Source organism: Selaginella moellendorffii, unplaced genomic scaffold (genome assembly GCF_000143415.4).
Source record: "Selaginella moellendorffii unplaced genomic scaffold, v1.0 SELMOscaffold_66, whole genome shotgun sequence".
Lineage (NCBI taxonomy): Eukaryota > Viridiplantae > Streptophyta > Lycopodiopsida > Selaginellales > Selaginellaceae > Selaginella > Selaginella moellendorffii.
Genome location: NW_003314327.1, coordinates 364,805 through 376,671, shown reverse-complemented (window position 1 = coordinate 376,671; position 11,867 = coordinate 364,805). Strand labels below are relative to the sequence as shown.

General features: G+C 49.5%; 4 protein-coding genes across 6 annotated transcripts; 2 read left to right on the top strand and 2 right to left on the bottom strand.

Moving 5' to 3' along the window:
• Nucleotides 1-41: 41 nt before the first annotated feature.
• On the top strand, nt 42-1,102 carry LOC9649281. Its single transcript, XM_002985226.2, has 7 exons — nt 42-266; nt 320-362; nt 414-506; nt 571-633; nt 691-786; nt 836-913; nt 966-1,102. The coding sequence occupies exons 1-7, from the start codon at nt 100-102 to the stop codon at nt 1,047-1,049; spliced, it is 624 nt and encodes a 207-aa protein (XP_002985272.2). The 5' UTR covers nt 42-99; the 3' UTR covers nt 1,050-1,102.
• LOC9649500 (DNA mismatch repair protein PMS1) lies at nt 999-4,774 on the bottom strand. 3 transcript variants are annotated; one of them, XR_002990149.1, is made up of 14 exons: nt 4,522-4,774; nt 4,127-4,450; nt 2,918-4,072; nt 2,572-2,867; nt 2,399-2,519; nt 2,273-2,341; nt 2,135-2,208; nt 2,015-2,080; nt 1,855-1,958; nt 1,651-1,805; nt 1,461-1,580; nt 1,351-1,380; nt 1,190-1,270; nt 999-1,115 (listed from the first exon to the last, which is right to left on the bottom strand). XR_002990149.1 is itself a non-coding variant. In XM_024659092.1 (12 exons), exons 1-11 carry the CDS (start codon nt 4,750-4,752, stop codon nt 1,467-1,469), a joined length of 2,709 nt encoding a protein of 902 aa, XP_024514860.1. In that variant the 5' UTR covers nt 4,753-4,774; the 3' UTR covers nt 1,257-1,380; nt 1,461-1,466. The 3 variants fall into 3 exon arrangements, 2 of the variants coding, with proteins under 2 accessions (XP_024514860.1, XP_024514861.1); XM_024659092.1 differs by lacking the exon at nt 999-1,115 and having other exon boundaries at nt 1,257-1,380; XM_024659093.1 differs by lacking the exon at nt 999-1,115 and having other exon boundaries at nt 1,257-1,370.
• A 39-nt stretch (nt 4,775-4,813) lies between these two features.
• Nucleotides 4,814-7,596, top strand: LOC9649280 (pentatricopeptide repeat-containing protein At2g33760). Its single transcript, XM_024659091.1, has one exon. It carries the CDS (start codon nt 4,827-4,829, stop codon nt 7,554-7,556), a length of 2,730 nt encoding a protein of 909 aa, XP_024514859.1. The 5' UTR covers nt 4,814-4,826; the 3' UTR covers nt 7,557-7,596.
• An 18-nt stretch (nt 7,597-7,614) lies between these two features.
• LOC9649499 lies at nt 7,615-9,687 on the bottom strand. Its single transcript, XM_024659107.1, has one exon. It carries the CDS (start codon nt 9,685-9,687, stop codon nt 7,615-7,617), a length of 2,073 nt encoding a protein of 690 aa, XP_024514875.1.
• Between the last annotated feature and the right edge of the window lie 2,180 nt (nt 9,688-11,867).

Genomic DNA, 11,867 nt, shown 5'->3' with positions numbered 1-11,867 from the left:
CGCTAGAACCCTAAAATATTTTAAAAGCATTACATTACAGCCACTAGTTTTAATGCCAGCGTGGCCTCTACAAGGGGAAACGTAGTCTAGTTTATTTGAATGGCGGCATTGGAAATAGGCGCTAGATTTCTAGGTTCCATCGATCACTTGAGCTCTTCGATCTATCCCCCAGCGGGGCCATGGCAGCGGCAGCAATTTCCCAGGCGCCAGCGCCTTGGCCGAGTGATTTCCAAAATGGATGTGCCAGATTTTCTTCCCGCGACGTGGTGAGTCTTCTAGAGCTTCCTGTAGGATCTTCTTGTTCTTAATCGCTATCCAGGGGTGAATCACGGCTAAAGAAGCCCCTCGGACCGACTCTAGCAGTAAGTTTTCGTGAATTTTCGATCCATTATGAGGATTTTCTTTCGGTGTAGTTAACGGCGGAAGACACGATACTCCAGCAGCTGGATGCTCTCCAAGAGAACGATCGCCCATATCCTGATCATGGAATCGAAGTCATGTATCGGGTAGAATTGTGTTTTGCTCGCTTCCATTTCTTTCTTGATCGTTTTTCTTTTCTTGGATGGCCAGTTTGCTGCTTTCGATCCATTCAGCCGCTCAAATTACTTCGGCCGGTACCTGGATCTAGGACAAGTGAGTATGAAAGATCATGGAATCCATTTGGCTTTGCTCTTGACTTTCACGATATAGTTTGAGAGATTTAGACGCATTTATCATCATCAAACTTACAGAGTGCTCCTCGGTCACAAGGAGAGACGCACATTGAGTAGCTTACGAGTGTCAGAGGTATGGCTTCTCTTTCGCTTCTTATGATGAAGATTCTTTTGCTTTACAGCATTCGCTTAAGGAGAGAATATGGATCCAGGGTGCTCGTCCTGACGAAGAGGGGACTTTCGAGTTTACTCTCGTCCAGGTGACTGGTTTTTCTTCAATGCTTCTCAGAGCTTAACCCGAAAGTTTTCCAGATGGTTGGAGGGAGCTGGGATGGGTACTGGCTTACCGAGAGCCTGATTCACGATGGAGAAGGCCTGGGTACTATTCCATACTGAATTGTTTCCATGGAAGGTGATGCTTTGTTTATAAATCTCGTCTCTTAAGAATTTACTGCCCGCTTGCTAACGAAAACAAAAAAAAAAAACGATGTAAGTGGCATTCTACGTGCCTGTACAGGAAAAACCATACAACTTACGATATATCACCGTGACAACGAAGCCTTCGTTAGACCATACAATGGTGCGACGTCCATGAAGCGACACTTATTCTTGCACATCTGGAAGAGAAGATTCATAGATTTATATCTCTGACATATGTAAGTTTACTCGAGAAGAGAGTCCTTTTATAATCGCAAACCTTCTATTAGCCATTTGCAGCTGTGGTCTCCTGAAATTCGAGAATTAGCAAAACTAGCGATGAAATAAGACTACGGTTACTTGCAAAATGGAGCTTTGTACATAACTTACAGGTTATCACGGTGACAGCAAAGCCTTTTTCTTGGCGTTTAGATCATACAGATGCCGCATGGTGGGACGTCCATGCGGACAGTTCCAAGGCGCGTCCAAGTCTGCGAGATGCCTCACAACCTTTGGACACAAAGCACACAAAAATTTGTGAGTGAATAGAACTTTAGTTCTCTCGAAATTGTGCACTGACCTTTTCCATTTCTTTCTTACTCAAGGCATCGCCGATCATAATCGACGACCGGCAGGCGCGTGAAGCCAGCATTGAGCGCACCCGCGATGGCTGGACGAGATGGGAGGAGCTGCTCCCATAATCTTCCGATAAGAGCGACACTAGCTCTTGGACATCTAGCAGAGAAGAAAAACAAAGATTGGTATATCAGCGTTCTAAGTTTACCTGAGACGCCAAAGGTAACATTTTTGCTGAATGGAACGGCAGACAAGAGAATCCTTTGCCCGGGAGGCGCGTCCTCTTGCTCAGTAAAATCGAAGCCATTTTGCCTGTCATGGAAAAATTCGAGCATTCCTTTAGATTTCCTGTTTGTTTCCTCGTGCACCTGAATACTTCCATGTGTGTCGAGATGATGATTTCCTCCGCTGAAGATAAATGTAGCGGCATTGGCCTGTTGAAAAACATGAATTATAAAAAACCAATGAATACAAAGTAAAGGTCACACCTGAGAAGAGGTTGCCGGTTTAAGACTGTGGACTTGGACAAACGCTCAAAGTTATACTTTTCGTCCGACGCATGCTGAACGGAATTGAAAATAATGAAAACGCTTTGCTCCAGAGAAAGAAACTTGATATTAAGCTACCTGATCGATAATAAACAAATCAGAGTCCAGCCTCGCAATAATAAATCCAAGGTTGAACTGACCAATTATCTGTCAAGAGTTGTATCGTAAGGAGATAAAACTTGCAAAGCGTACTACTACTACTACCTTCATGCGATTAAAATCGCCTTTCCGAAAAGAGCGCTCGAGTTCTTTCGTTGCTGAGGCCAACGCTGCCTCTTTATCTTGAACTGGGCCTTCGAGACTTAAAGTGGCCGCTTTGAAGGACCTGTTCACGAAATATCACATCATGATGTGTGTAAGAAATACTAACACCTTACCTTCCTTTCGCACTTTTGGCGGAGAAGTTTTTGTTGTATTGAAACAAACCTCTTCGTATCCTGCCCCGCACTTTCTCAATATCGAAGCTAAGTTCTCTCGCACACGCTTCGGCCCTGTCCATGCTTTTTTCGGTTTCGTCATCTTCGACCTCTCGGATTTCCGTGGATGCTACGGGATTCACCTCCTCGGATAACAAGCTATCGCGCTTATATCTAGTCCCGCTGCAACATTTCGCCTTTTCAGCGGGAGTATGAGGAGGCTCGGGCGACTTATCTTGATCCTTAGTATGCAAAACCTTAAAAAAAACCAAGTTAAAAAAAAAAAACCGCAAAAAAAGATGCGTACCTGAACTTCGGAAGGTCTAGAATCCTCCTCATCGTCGTCAGATTCAAGAGTAACAGGATTTTTCGGCAGCTCGCTGATTCGACCAGGCTTCGGACGTTGCACAGAAGAGTCCTGCTGTTTGGGAGCAAAGTACTTCGGCACAAGTCCCACCTTTGCACACTTCTTCAGCAATGGCGCTTCACTTAGAAGGCCTCCACATTCTTCACCAAGAGCCTCACCATCTGTCGCCGATCCATTCTGTGGATTCGACGAGTGATCAGCCTGTCTAGCGGTCTCGAAGTTTTTCTCCTTCGGAAAAGCATTTGGAGGAGTTTTGAGTTCCATCGTCGTTGCGCGTCTCTTGAGCACTGGTTCTTCACTAAGCAGCTCTTTGGAGTCTTCAGTTCTTCTCTTTTGCGAAACAAATCCAGTCAGCTTCCCCTGGACGGAACATTTCTTGTCCGCAAGTGCCACCCTGGCCGGCCTCACAGATGTTTTGATGCTCACATCCTCATGAGAAAAAGCGAAAAAGTCCAGAGGCTTCGAAGCTTCTGGCTCCGCTTCGTCATCTTCATCTTCATTCTGTTCTTCTTCACTAGCTTCAACTTCTTCAACTCCAGCCTCGATATCTACCTGAGTTTGCAAGTCCGCCATATAGGACTTCTGCTCCTCCACCTCATGGACCGCGTACGTGTACTTGCTGGGAGCGTATAAGTTACCAAGAGCGTTCCTGAGACCGTCCATGAACGAGCTTTCCGAGTGAAGGAAGAGCTTGCGTTTGTCCGGAGTTACATTCACGTCATACGCCGTTGTTGGAAGCCGAAAGTTGAGCACAGCCATCGGGTACTGCTGTGAGTTGAAAGATTTATAGAGCTCGTTTAGCAGCTTGCTAAACTTTGGCAAGTCCACCGGTCGTCCATTGACGAAGAAAAACTGGCGGTCGCTCGATCCTCTGCCAGAGCCGGACCCCGGCTTCGAAACGAAGCCTTCGATGCTTAAGTCCTCGGGCAAGCTGATGTCCATAGGATCCAAGCACGCCATCGTCTTGGGACCAAAGATGGTGACGATGTTTTCCCTGACAGAGCCACCCTGTGTGCGTAGAATCGTGGAGCGACTGCTTTTGCCAACCAAGTTCGTGCACACCAGGCGAACATTTTTGGAAATCAGTGCATAAGCCTGTCAAAGAAGCGATGAGAACATCGAAGAAAGACAAGGAAACTCGATCCTTACTTGCAAAATGGCGATCATGCGGCTGTACTCCCGCCTCACGTTTCGCAAAAACTCCTTGTGCCGCACGGGGAGCGGACTGAACAGCTTTGAGACGGTCACAGTAGTCCCGACTTGGCGAGCGGCAGTCTCTTTAGAAACGATGAGACCAGCGCGGTTGTAAGATATACGAGTTCCCGTTTCGTCCTCTTTGGTCCTTGTAAGAATACTTACGTCGGCCAGCGAGCAGAGGGAGCTTAAAGCCTCCCCGCGAAATCCAAACGACGTCAAAGACTGCAAGTCGGAAAAATCTGAGAGTTTCGACGTGTGATACTTGAGCGTAAGTCCCTGAAAAAATGCAAAAAAAAATCACTTGAGAACTTGCGAAGAACAAAGAGATCGAGAGAAAGAAAGAAGACCTGATAGTTATCGGAGGAGACGCCAGACCCATTGTCCGAGACCTCAATCGCATCCCCTCCGTGCTCCTTGAGCTTGACTTCAATGCTGGTGGCGCCAGCATCGAGGCTGTTCTCGACGAGCTCCTTGACGGCGGTGGCAAGATCTAGAATCACCTGGCCGGAGCAGATCCTGTGAATCGATGCCTTGTCGATGGGATGGATTGGCGCTGATCTTGCCGGGCACGAAGCCATCGCGTTCCCGCCCAAATCAACCCATCCTCCAAAAACCCTAAAACTCGCCCCGAGAGGATCATGTCGTCTCATTCATGTTGCGCCAATGCCAGAGAGGCAAGGGCAGGCTCCAATGCTTGTGGATCCATAGCCAGGGCTACCACGAGCAAGGCAATCCACTCCCAGCCAGCGATTGCGAGCGCGCGGCACTGCTGGGGAGCTCCAAGATCGTCCACGCCCAGATTGCCGGCTCGCCAGTGGAGAATCTCCCGGTAGAAATCCATGGCGACGCTGCCGCAATGGCTGAGAGGAGCCCCTTCTCCTGGAATCTCGCGATCGCGGAGTATGCCCGGAATGGGCATCACGCCCGGGCTCTGGAGATCTTCCGGGCGATGGCGCTCGAGGGCGTGGCGCCGGATAGAGTATCGTGCATCGCCATCCTCGACGCATTCGCGAGCCTGGGGGATTTGTCGCAGGGGGAGTTCTTCCACCGCACGGTTTGCGAGGCGTCCGGGCTTGGATCCGACGTTGTGGTGGCGACCGCGGTGCTCACCATGTACAATCGATGCGGTAGTGTGATCCACGCGAGGAGAGCTTTCGATGCGATGGTCGTGAGGAATGTTGTGTCGTGGAGTGCGATGATCGCAGCGTATGCCCAGCGCGGGCATCCGGCCGATGCTTTGGAGCTCTTCGTGCGCATGGATCACGAAGGCGTCAAGGCCAACGCGATCACCTTCGTGAGCGTCCTGGATGCGTGCGCGAGCTTGGGGGCGATCGCGCTGGGCAAGTCGATCCACGAGAGGATCGTCGCGGATGGGCTCCTTGGCGACGATGTGATCCTCGGCAACACGATCGTCAACATGTATGGGAAGTGTGGCGAGGTGGATCTCGCGAGGGAGGTGTTCGAGAGGATGGAGGCGAAGAACACGGTGACTTGGAACACGATGATCGCGGCTTGCTCCAGACACGATCGCTACAAGGAAGCGTTCGCTTTGCTTGGGGAGATGGACTTGGATGGGCTGCGGCCGAACAAGATCACTCTCGTGAGCGTCATCGATGCCTGCGCGTGGATGCAATCCATCTCCCGGGGCCGGATCGTCCACGAGATCGTCGCTGGCGAGGGATTGGAGTCGGACAACGCCGTGGCGAATGCGCTCGTCAACCTGTATGGCAAGTGTGGGAAGCTCCGAGCTGCGAGGCATGCGCTGGAAGGGATCGAGACGAGAGACAAGATCTCCTGGACGACTTTGCTAGCAGCGTACGCCCGGCACGGCCATGGCAAGCGAGCGATCGCGGTGATCAAGAGGATGGACCACGAAGGCGTCAAGCTCGACAGCTTCACCTTCGTCAACCTCCTCGAGTCGTGCGTTGCGATCGCTGGTTCCGGCAAGGACGAAGCTCGGGCGAGCTCGGAAGCGCTAGCGCTCGGCGAGGAGATCCACGACCGCCTCGCGGAGAGCGGGATAGAGCTCGACCCCGTCCTCCAGACCGCGCTGGTGGACATGTATGGCAAGTGCGGCAATCCAGACGCGGCCAGGCGAGCCTTCGATCGAATGCGCGACGTCCGAGACGTGACGGTGTGGAACGCGCTCCTCGCGGCCTACGTTCTTCGCGATCAAGGCAAGGAGACGCTCGGCATCTTCGCGAGGATGAGCTTGCAAGGCGTAGCCCCGGACGCGGTGACGTTCCTCTCGATCCTGGACGCCTGCGCGAGCCTGGCGGCGCTGGGACTCGGCCGCCTGACGCACTCCCGGATGCTCGAGCGTGGGCTCTTCGATCGTCAAGCGGTCGCGAGCGCGGATCTTCTCACCACCTCGGTGATCAACATGTACGCGAAGTGTGGGAGCTTGGCCGATGCGAAGGCCGAGTTTGCGAAGGCCCGGCGCGCGCGAGCGAGCGACGTGGTGGCCTGGAGCGCGATGGTGGCAGCGTACTCGCAGTTCGGGCTCTCCGAGGAGGCGCTGCGCTGCTTCTACTCGATGCAGCAGGAGGGCGTCAAGCCGGACAGCGTGAGCTTCGTGAGCGCCATCGCGGGGTGTAGCCACTCGGGCCTCGTCCGGGAGGCGGTCGCGTTCTTCACGTCGCTACGCCACGACCACGGCATCGCCCCCACCGAGGCACACTTTGCGTGCCTGGTGGATCTGCTGAGCCGCGCGGGGTGGATCCGCGAGGCCGAGGCGCTCATGAGGAGGGCGCCGCTGGGAGCGCATCACTCGACGTGGATGACGCTGCTCAGCGCTTGTAGGACGTATGGCGATCTGGAACGAGCTCGCAGGGTGGCGGCGCGGCTGGCGAGCTTGAGATCCGGCTCCGCGTACTCGCTCCTCGCCAGCGTGTTTTGCCTGAGCCGGAAGTGGGACGACGTGAGGAACGCGCGGCAGAGCTTGGTGGAGCGGGGATTCATCACGCAGCCGGGGTGTAGCTGGATCGAGATCAACAACCGGGTGTACGAGTTCTTCGCGGGTGATGATCGTCTTCTTCCGAGGGAGGAGGAAATCTTTGCGGAGCTCGAGAGGCTGTGCGTGGAGATCCGGAAGGCCGGGTACGAGCGGGATCCGATCAAGAAGGTGCACGATCACGGCGAGCAAGAGAAGAAGTTCTTGTTGTCGTACCACAGCGAGAAGGTGGCGGTGGTGTTTGGATTGATCTCCACACCCGAGGGGACGCCCCTGAGGATCGTCAAGAACATCGGCGTGTGCCAAGACTGCCACGAGGTGATCAAGTGTATCTCCGAGGTGGCGGACAGGGTGATCACGCTCAGGGACGATCGAAGCTTTCATCAGTTCAGCCATGGGTCTTGTTCATGCAAGTATCCAATACGATAAACCAAGCTCTTGGCGATGGAGGATGCCAAGTTATTGTCAATCGCAAGAGAGAACGCTACTACGCAGCAGCGTACTGCTTCATCTTCTCAGTCACGGCGCTCAACCAGAGACAATCCTGGAAGTTTGCGTGAAGTTCCTGCCCTTGCTTGGAGATGGAGGAAGGATCAAGGCGTAAAGGCCCCCAGCAAGGCGTTCCATCCTCGTACGCGTTGTGAGTCCATCGCCGGAGCTCCGATCCATCAAGCTTGCACGAGAAGAGCTCTCCGTAAGGCTGGAACTGGTTAGCCAGGGACACTGGCTCGGCCGAGATACCACCACAGTCGGCCGTGAAGAGCAGCGTTTGAGAGTCCGGGCTGAAGCAAACGTGGTTGCATCGGCCTCTCGTGGAGCTCTCCGGGAAGACTCGGTGGAGCTCAGATCCATCGGGGTGGACGAGATAGATGGCGAAGAACTCGTTGGAGGGACCGTCTCTCGAGGAGGAGAAAGCGATCCAGTTTCCATCCGGCGACCAGCACGGCATGGTGTCCACCCAGGGACCCTCGGTGAGAGCTCGGATTCCACCATCTTCGCCGAGCTCCGCGTCCATGATGTAAAGGTTCTTGTGGCCCGAGCGCCCGGATCGAAACACCAGGTTCTTGCCATCCGGGGAGCAGCTCGGGAACGCGTTGTTGTTGGTTCCCGGCTTGCTGAGAACTTTGACGCTGGATTCCAGCGTAGAACTCGAAGAACTGGAGTGATCCTCGAGCGCTGTGACGTCGAAAGTGAGCGAGACGATGTGAACCATCGCTCGCTCCTCCGCGAAGATGTGGCCGACGCTGGTGTAGATCGTCCCGGGCTTGCATGGGTTCCAGCACGTCGTGAAGGCCAGGCCTGTGAGGATCCTCTTCCGGTTTGATCCGTCGAGCTTGGCCACCATCACTCCGGAATCGCTGGCCTCGAAGTCGGTGTTGTAGGCGATGAGAGCTCCGTCGCTGGAGATGGATGGAAACGCGCCATCGATCCGGACGAGAGTGATGTCGTTGTTCGCGGGGCAAGCGACGTGTTCCAGCGTTGGGACGATGGATCCATCGTTGCGGCAGCGATGGTAGCCGATGAGAGTGTCCGAGGTGGCGGACACGAAAGGATTGAAGTGGTGGAGCTCGGGGTGGAGTTCCAAGGTGACGGGAAGAAACGATCCTTTAGAGAGATCGAAGAGCTCGATGTGCCGCGACGTGGTGTTGCTCCTGTGAGTCGCCACCACGATCCAGTTGCTCGTCCTGGACGCTGCCGGGGTGAAAGCGTGAACTCCGGGTGGTGTCACTCGCTCCACGGCCTGATCGATCTTCGCGGCGTCGAGATCTTCCAGACTCTCCGGAAGAACAGCCTTGTAGATGCTCCACCAGTCGTCCTCGGGGGATCTCTTGTGGAAGAAGATGGTTCTCTCGTCCGACCAAGTTGGCCATCCTCCTCTTTCCACGACCATCTTTCGAGACGATCCATCCTCGGCCTTGAAGATCCACAGTGACGTTTCCAGCTCGTGGATCTCGCCGCTCCACGGCTTGCCAGCGTTGGAGGCCACCGCGATCCATTTCTTCGAGGGCGAGAGCGCCGGGCTATAGTCCGCGACGCCCTCGGGAGTGAGCCGCCTCGTCAAGCCGATCCTCAGGCACGCCGAGAAGATGGCGGTGCTAGGCTGGCGGAGGTTCTGCGAGATTTCCGGCGAGCTCTTGGTGGAGGCGAAGATGATCCTTCCACCGCCAGCGACGCAGGGGCGATCGCAGTAGAGGAATCCATCGCCAGCGTCGAGGCTGCCGAGCTTGAGCGTGGAGCTGTGATCATCACGATCGGACTTACTTGTGAGCGACTGGCGGCGGAGGAAGATGTTGCTAGCTCCTGTTCGCTCCGAGACGAAGATCACGGCACTGGGTTTCTCCCCCTGGTGATAATTGGGCAATGGATCGTGTTCGCACAGGAGCTCCAGAGAGACCGGATCGTCCTCCACGAATTGGGCATTGAAGTTAACCGAGACGCCGTCGGTGAGTACCTCCTCCTTGAGCGTGGCGATATCGAGCGCGAATGCGTCGAAGGCGTAGTGGGATCGTCCCACGCTCGCAAAGACCACCGTGCCTCCTCCATCGTTCGCCATAGCCATGCCCAGATAAGTCCTAAAACTATCCGACGCGTGTTTTAAACGATCACCCTGACCCTAGAAATTTGCCACGTCACATTTCCACTGAGGCATTGCTAGATCCTATCGTAGAATATAATGATTGGAAGAAATTGCTCTGCAAATGCTGGGCGGGAGGGGAGTGTCATCGCTCTGTCCGAAAATTTGTAAATGTAACATGAACCACATCAAATAGCGCTTGATCAATTGTTTTATAGCTCGACTTCTCTGTCCAAACATTTCAATATGGTTTGCTTTATAGAATCTTCAGGTACATTCTAGGATTTCCTATTAGTTAGGAAGATATTGTTATTATTTAGTTCTTATTTTTTACATGTTATTCTTCTATCTTGAACAGTATTCTAAGGTAAACTGTTTTAATGTTCACCTGAAGTGGCCATGCTACACAAACAAGAAAATCTTCCATTTTCTTGTGTTATTGATGCTATATGGTTTATCTTGTGAACATTTGCATAGAAATTCTGAGTTATTAAAAGTAGGCTTAGAGTTGGCTTATAAGTTAATGTGCAAAGTCATTTATTAGTTTAGATCGTCAAAAGCAGATAAGTTTTGGATAGTGAATGACAAAGGTCTAGACCTCAACAAGAATTAGAAGAATCTATAACATCAAACTCTCTACTCTCAATTAGAAATATAAAGTAGAAGAGGTCAAATGTTTGCAATAGAAACTAGAAGTCTACTTCAATCAAAGAGACACTTTTTGGTTGTCAAAAGAAAAAGAAGATATCAAATATGTTTGTGGAAAATGTAAAAATTATTGGTTTGCTTAAATCAAATCATGAATATGTTTGGATTCTGGGATATGCTTTATATTTATACATCCCCCTGAGCAATCCCGCAACTGTGGATTGCACGAACGTTCCAAAACAATTTTGTAGTATATTTTAGTTTATTCTTAAGATTAATCTTGTATTTATAATTTATAAACATGTTAATAGTTTATAAACTTTCTAAAACACTTTTTATTATATTTTAGTTTATTGTTTATAAATTATAAACTTCTATTTGATCAATTGAATTCCTAGAGAACAATAGTAGATTTTCATTTTATACCTTTTAGATTCTAGTTTATTTAGTTCCAAAACATAATACTAAACAGTATTAAGAAAATCAAGTGTTGCTATATATAATGTGCAGCAAATTATTTTTTAGAACAAAGACCTCCTAAAGCTACTTAATTAGTGATCCATAACATCCTTAAAAGTCCAAGTATACAATTTTTTACATAAATGACTTTTTATATTATAATTAAGTATATCTCAATTATAATATAAAAAGTCATTTATGTAAACAATTGTATAACTAGTTACTCTTGGCTAATACTTCTCCCTCATAAGTTAAGGGTTTTTTTCTAAAATAAATTTCTTAGAAAAAAAAACCAACTCTGATGTACCCTTCTTTAAATTTACCATAGTAGTAATTACTATTATAGTACATTTAAAGGTTTTTAAGTTTATTTGGTTTAGGGTTGAATAACTTGGTATTTTTGGTTTGCTTAAGCAAACCTGTATGGTAGTGAATATACCTAGAATATGCTTGAATATTCTAGAATATTTTACCATCTAAAGGTTGTTATTCATTTAGATTAATATTATATTTATAATTTATAAATTAAACCCTTTCTAGTATATTATTTTTTATTCCATCATTTAATGGTTGATATGCAATAAAAATAATTTTGTGTTTATAAATTACAAACATGCTTCTAATTATAAACTTTATTTAACCAATTGAATTAATAAGTAAGAATAACACTATTATTAAACAAACCAAGTGTTACTATATGCAACACATAGCAATTTATTTTAATAGTCCAACTTTCCTTCAGAGAAAGTTATATAATTAGTTAAGAAGATCCAGCTCCAAGAGTTTATTGTAGAGTATAATTTAAAATCAATAGTCAAATGCAAGTTTGAAACTATCACAAAAGTTTTGATATATAATTATTGAATAAAAAGTGGCTTCCACTTCATATCAATTTTCTTAATAATTAGTATGGAGTCCAACTCCCATGTAACATGTTGATTGAGCTTTCATTCATTCATTCATTCATTCATTCATATACTGTTTCCATGGTCTAGTAGCACCCCCAAGCAGCATGAGACTAAGGGATTTAAATAAGATGCCCGAATTTTCTTGCGAGA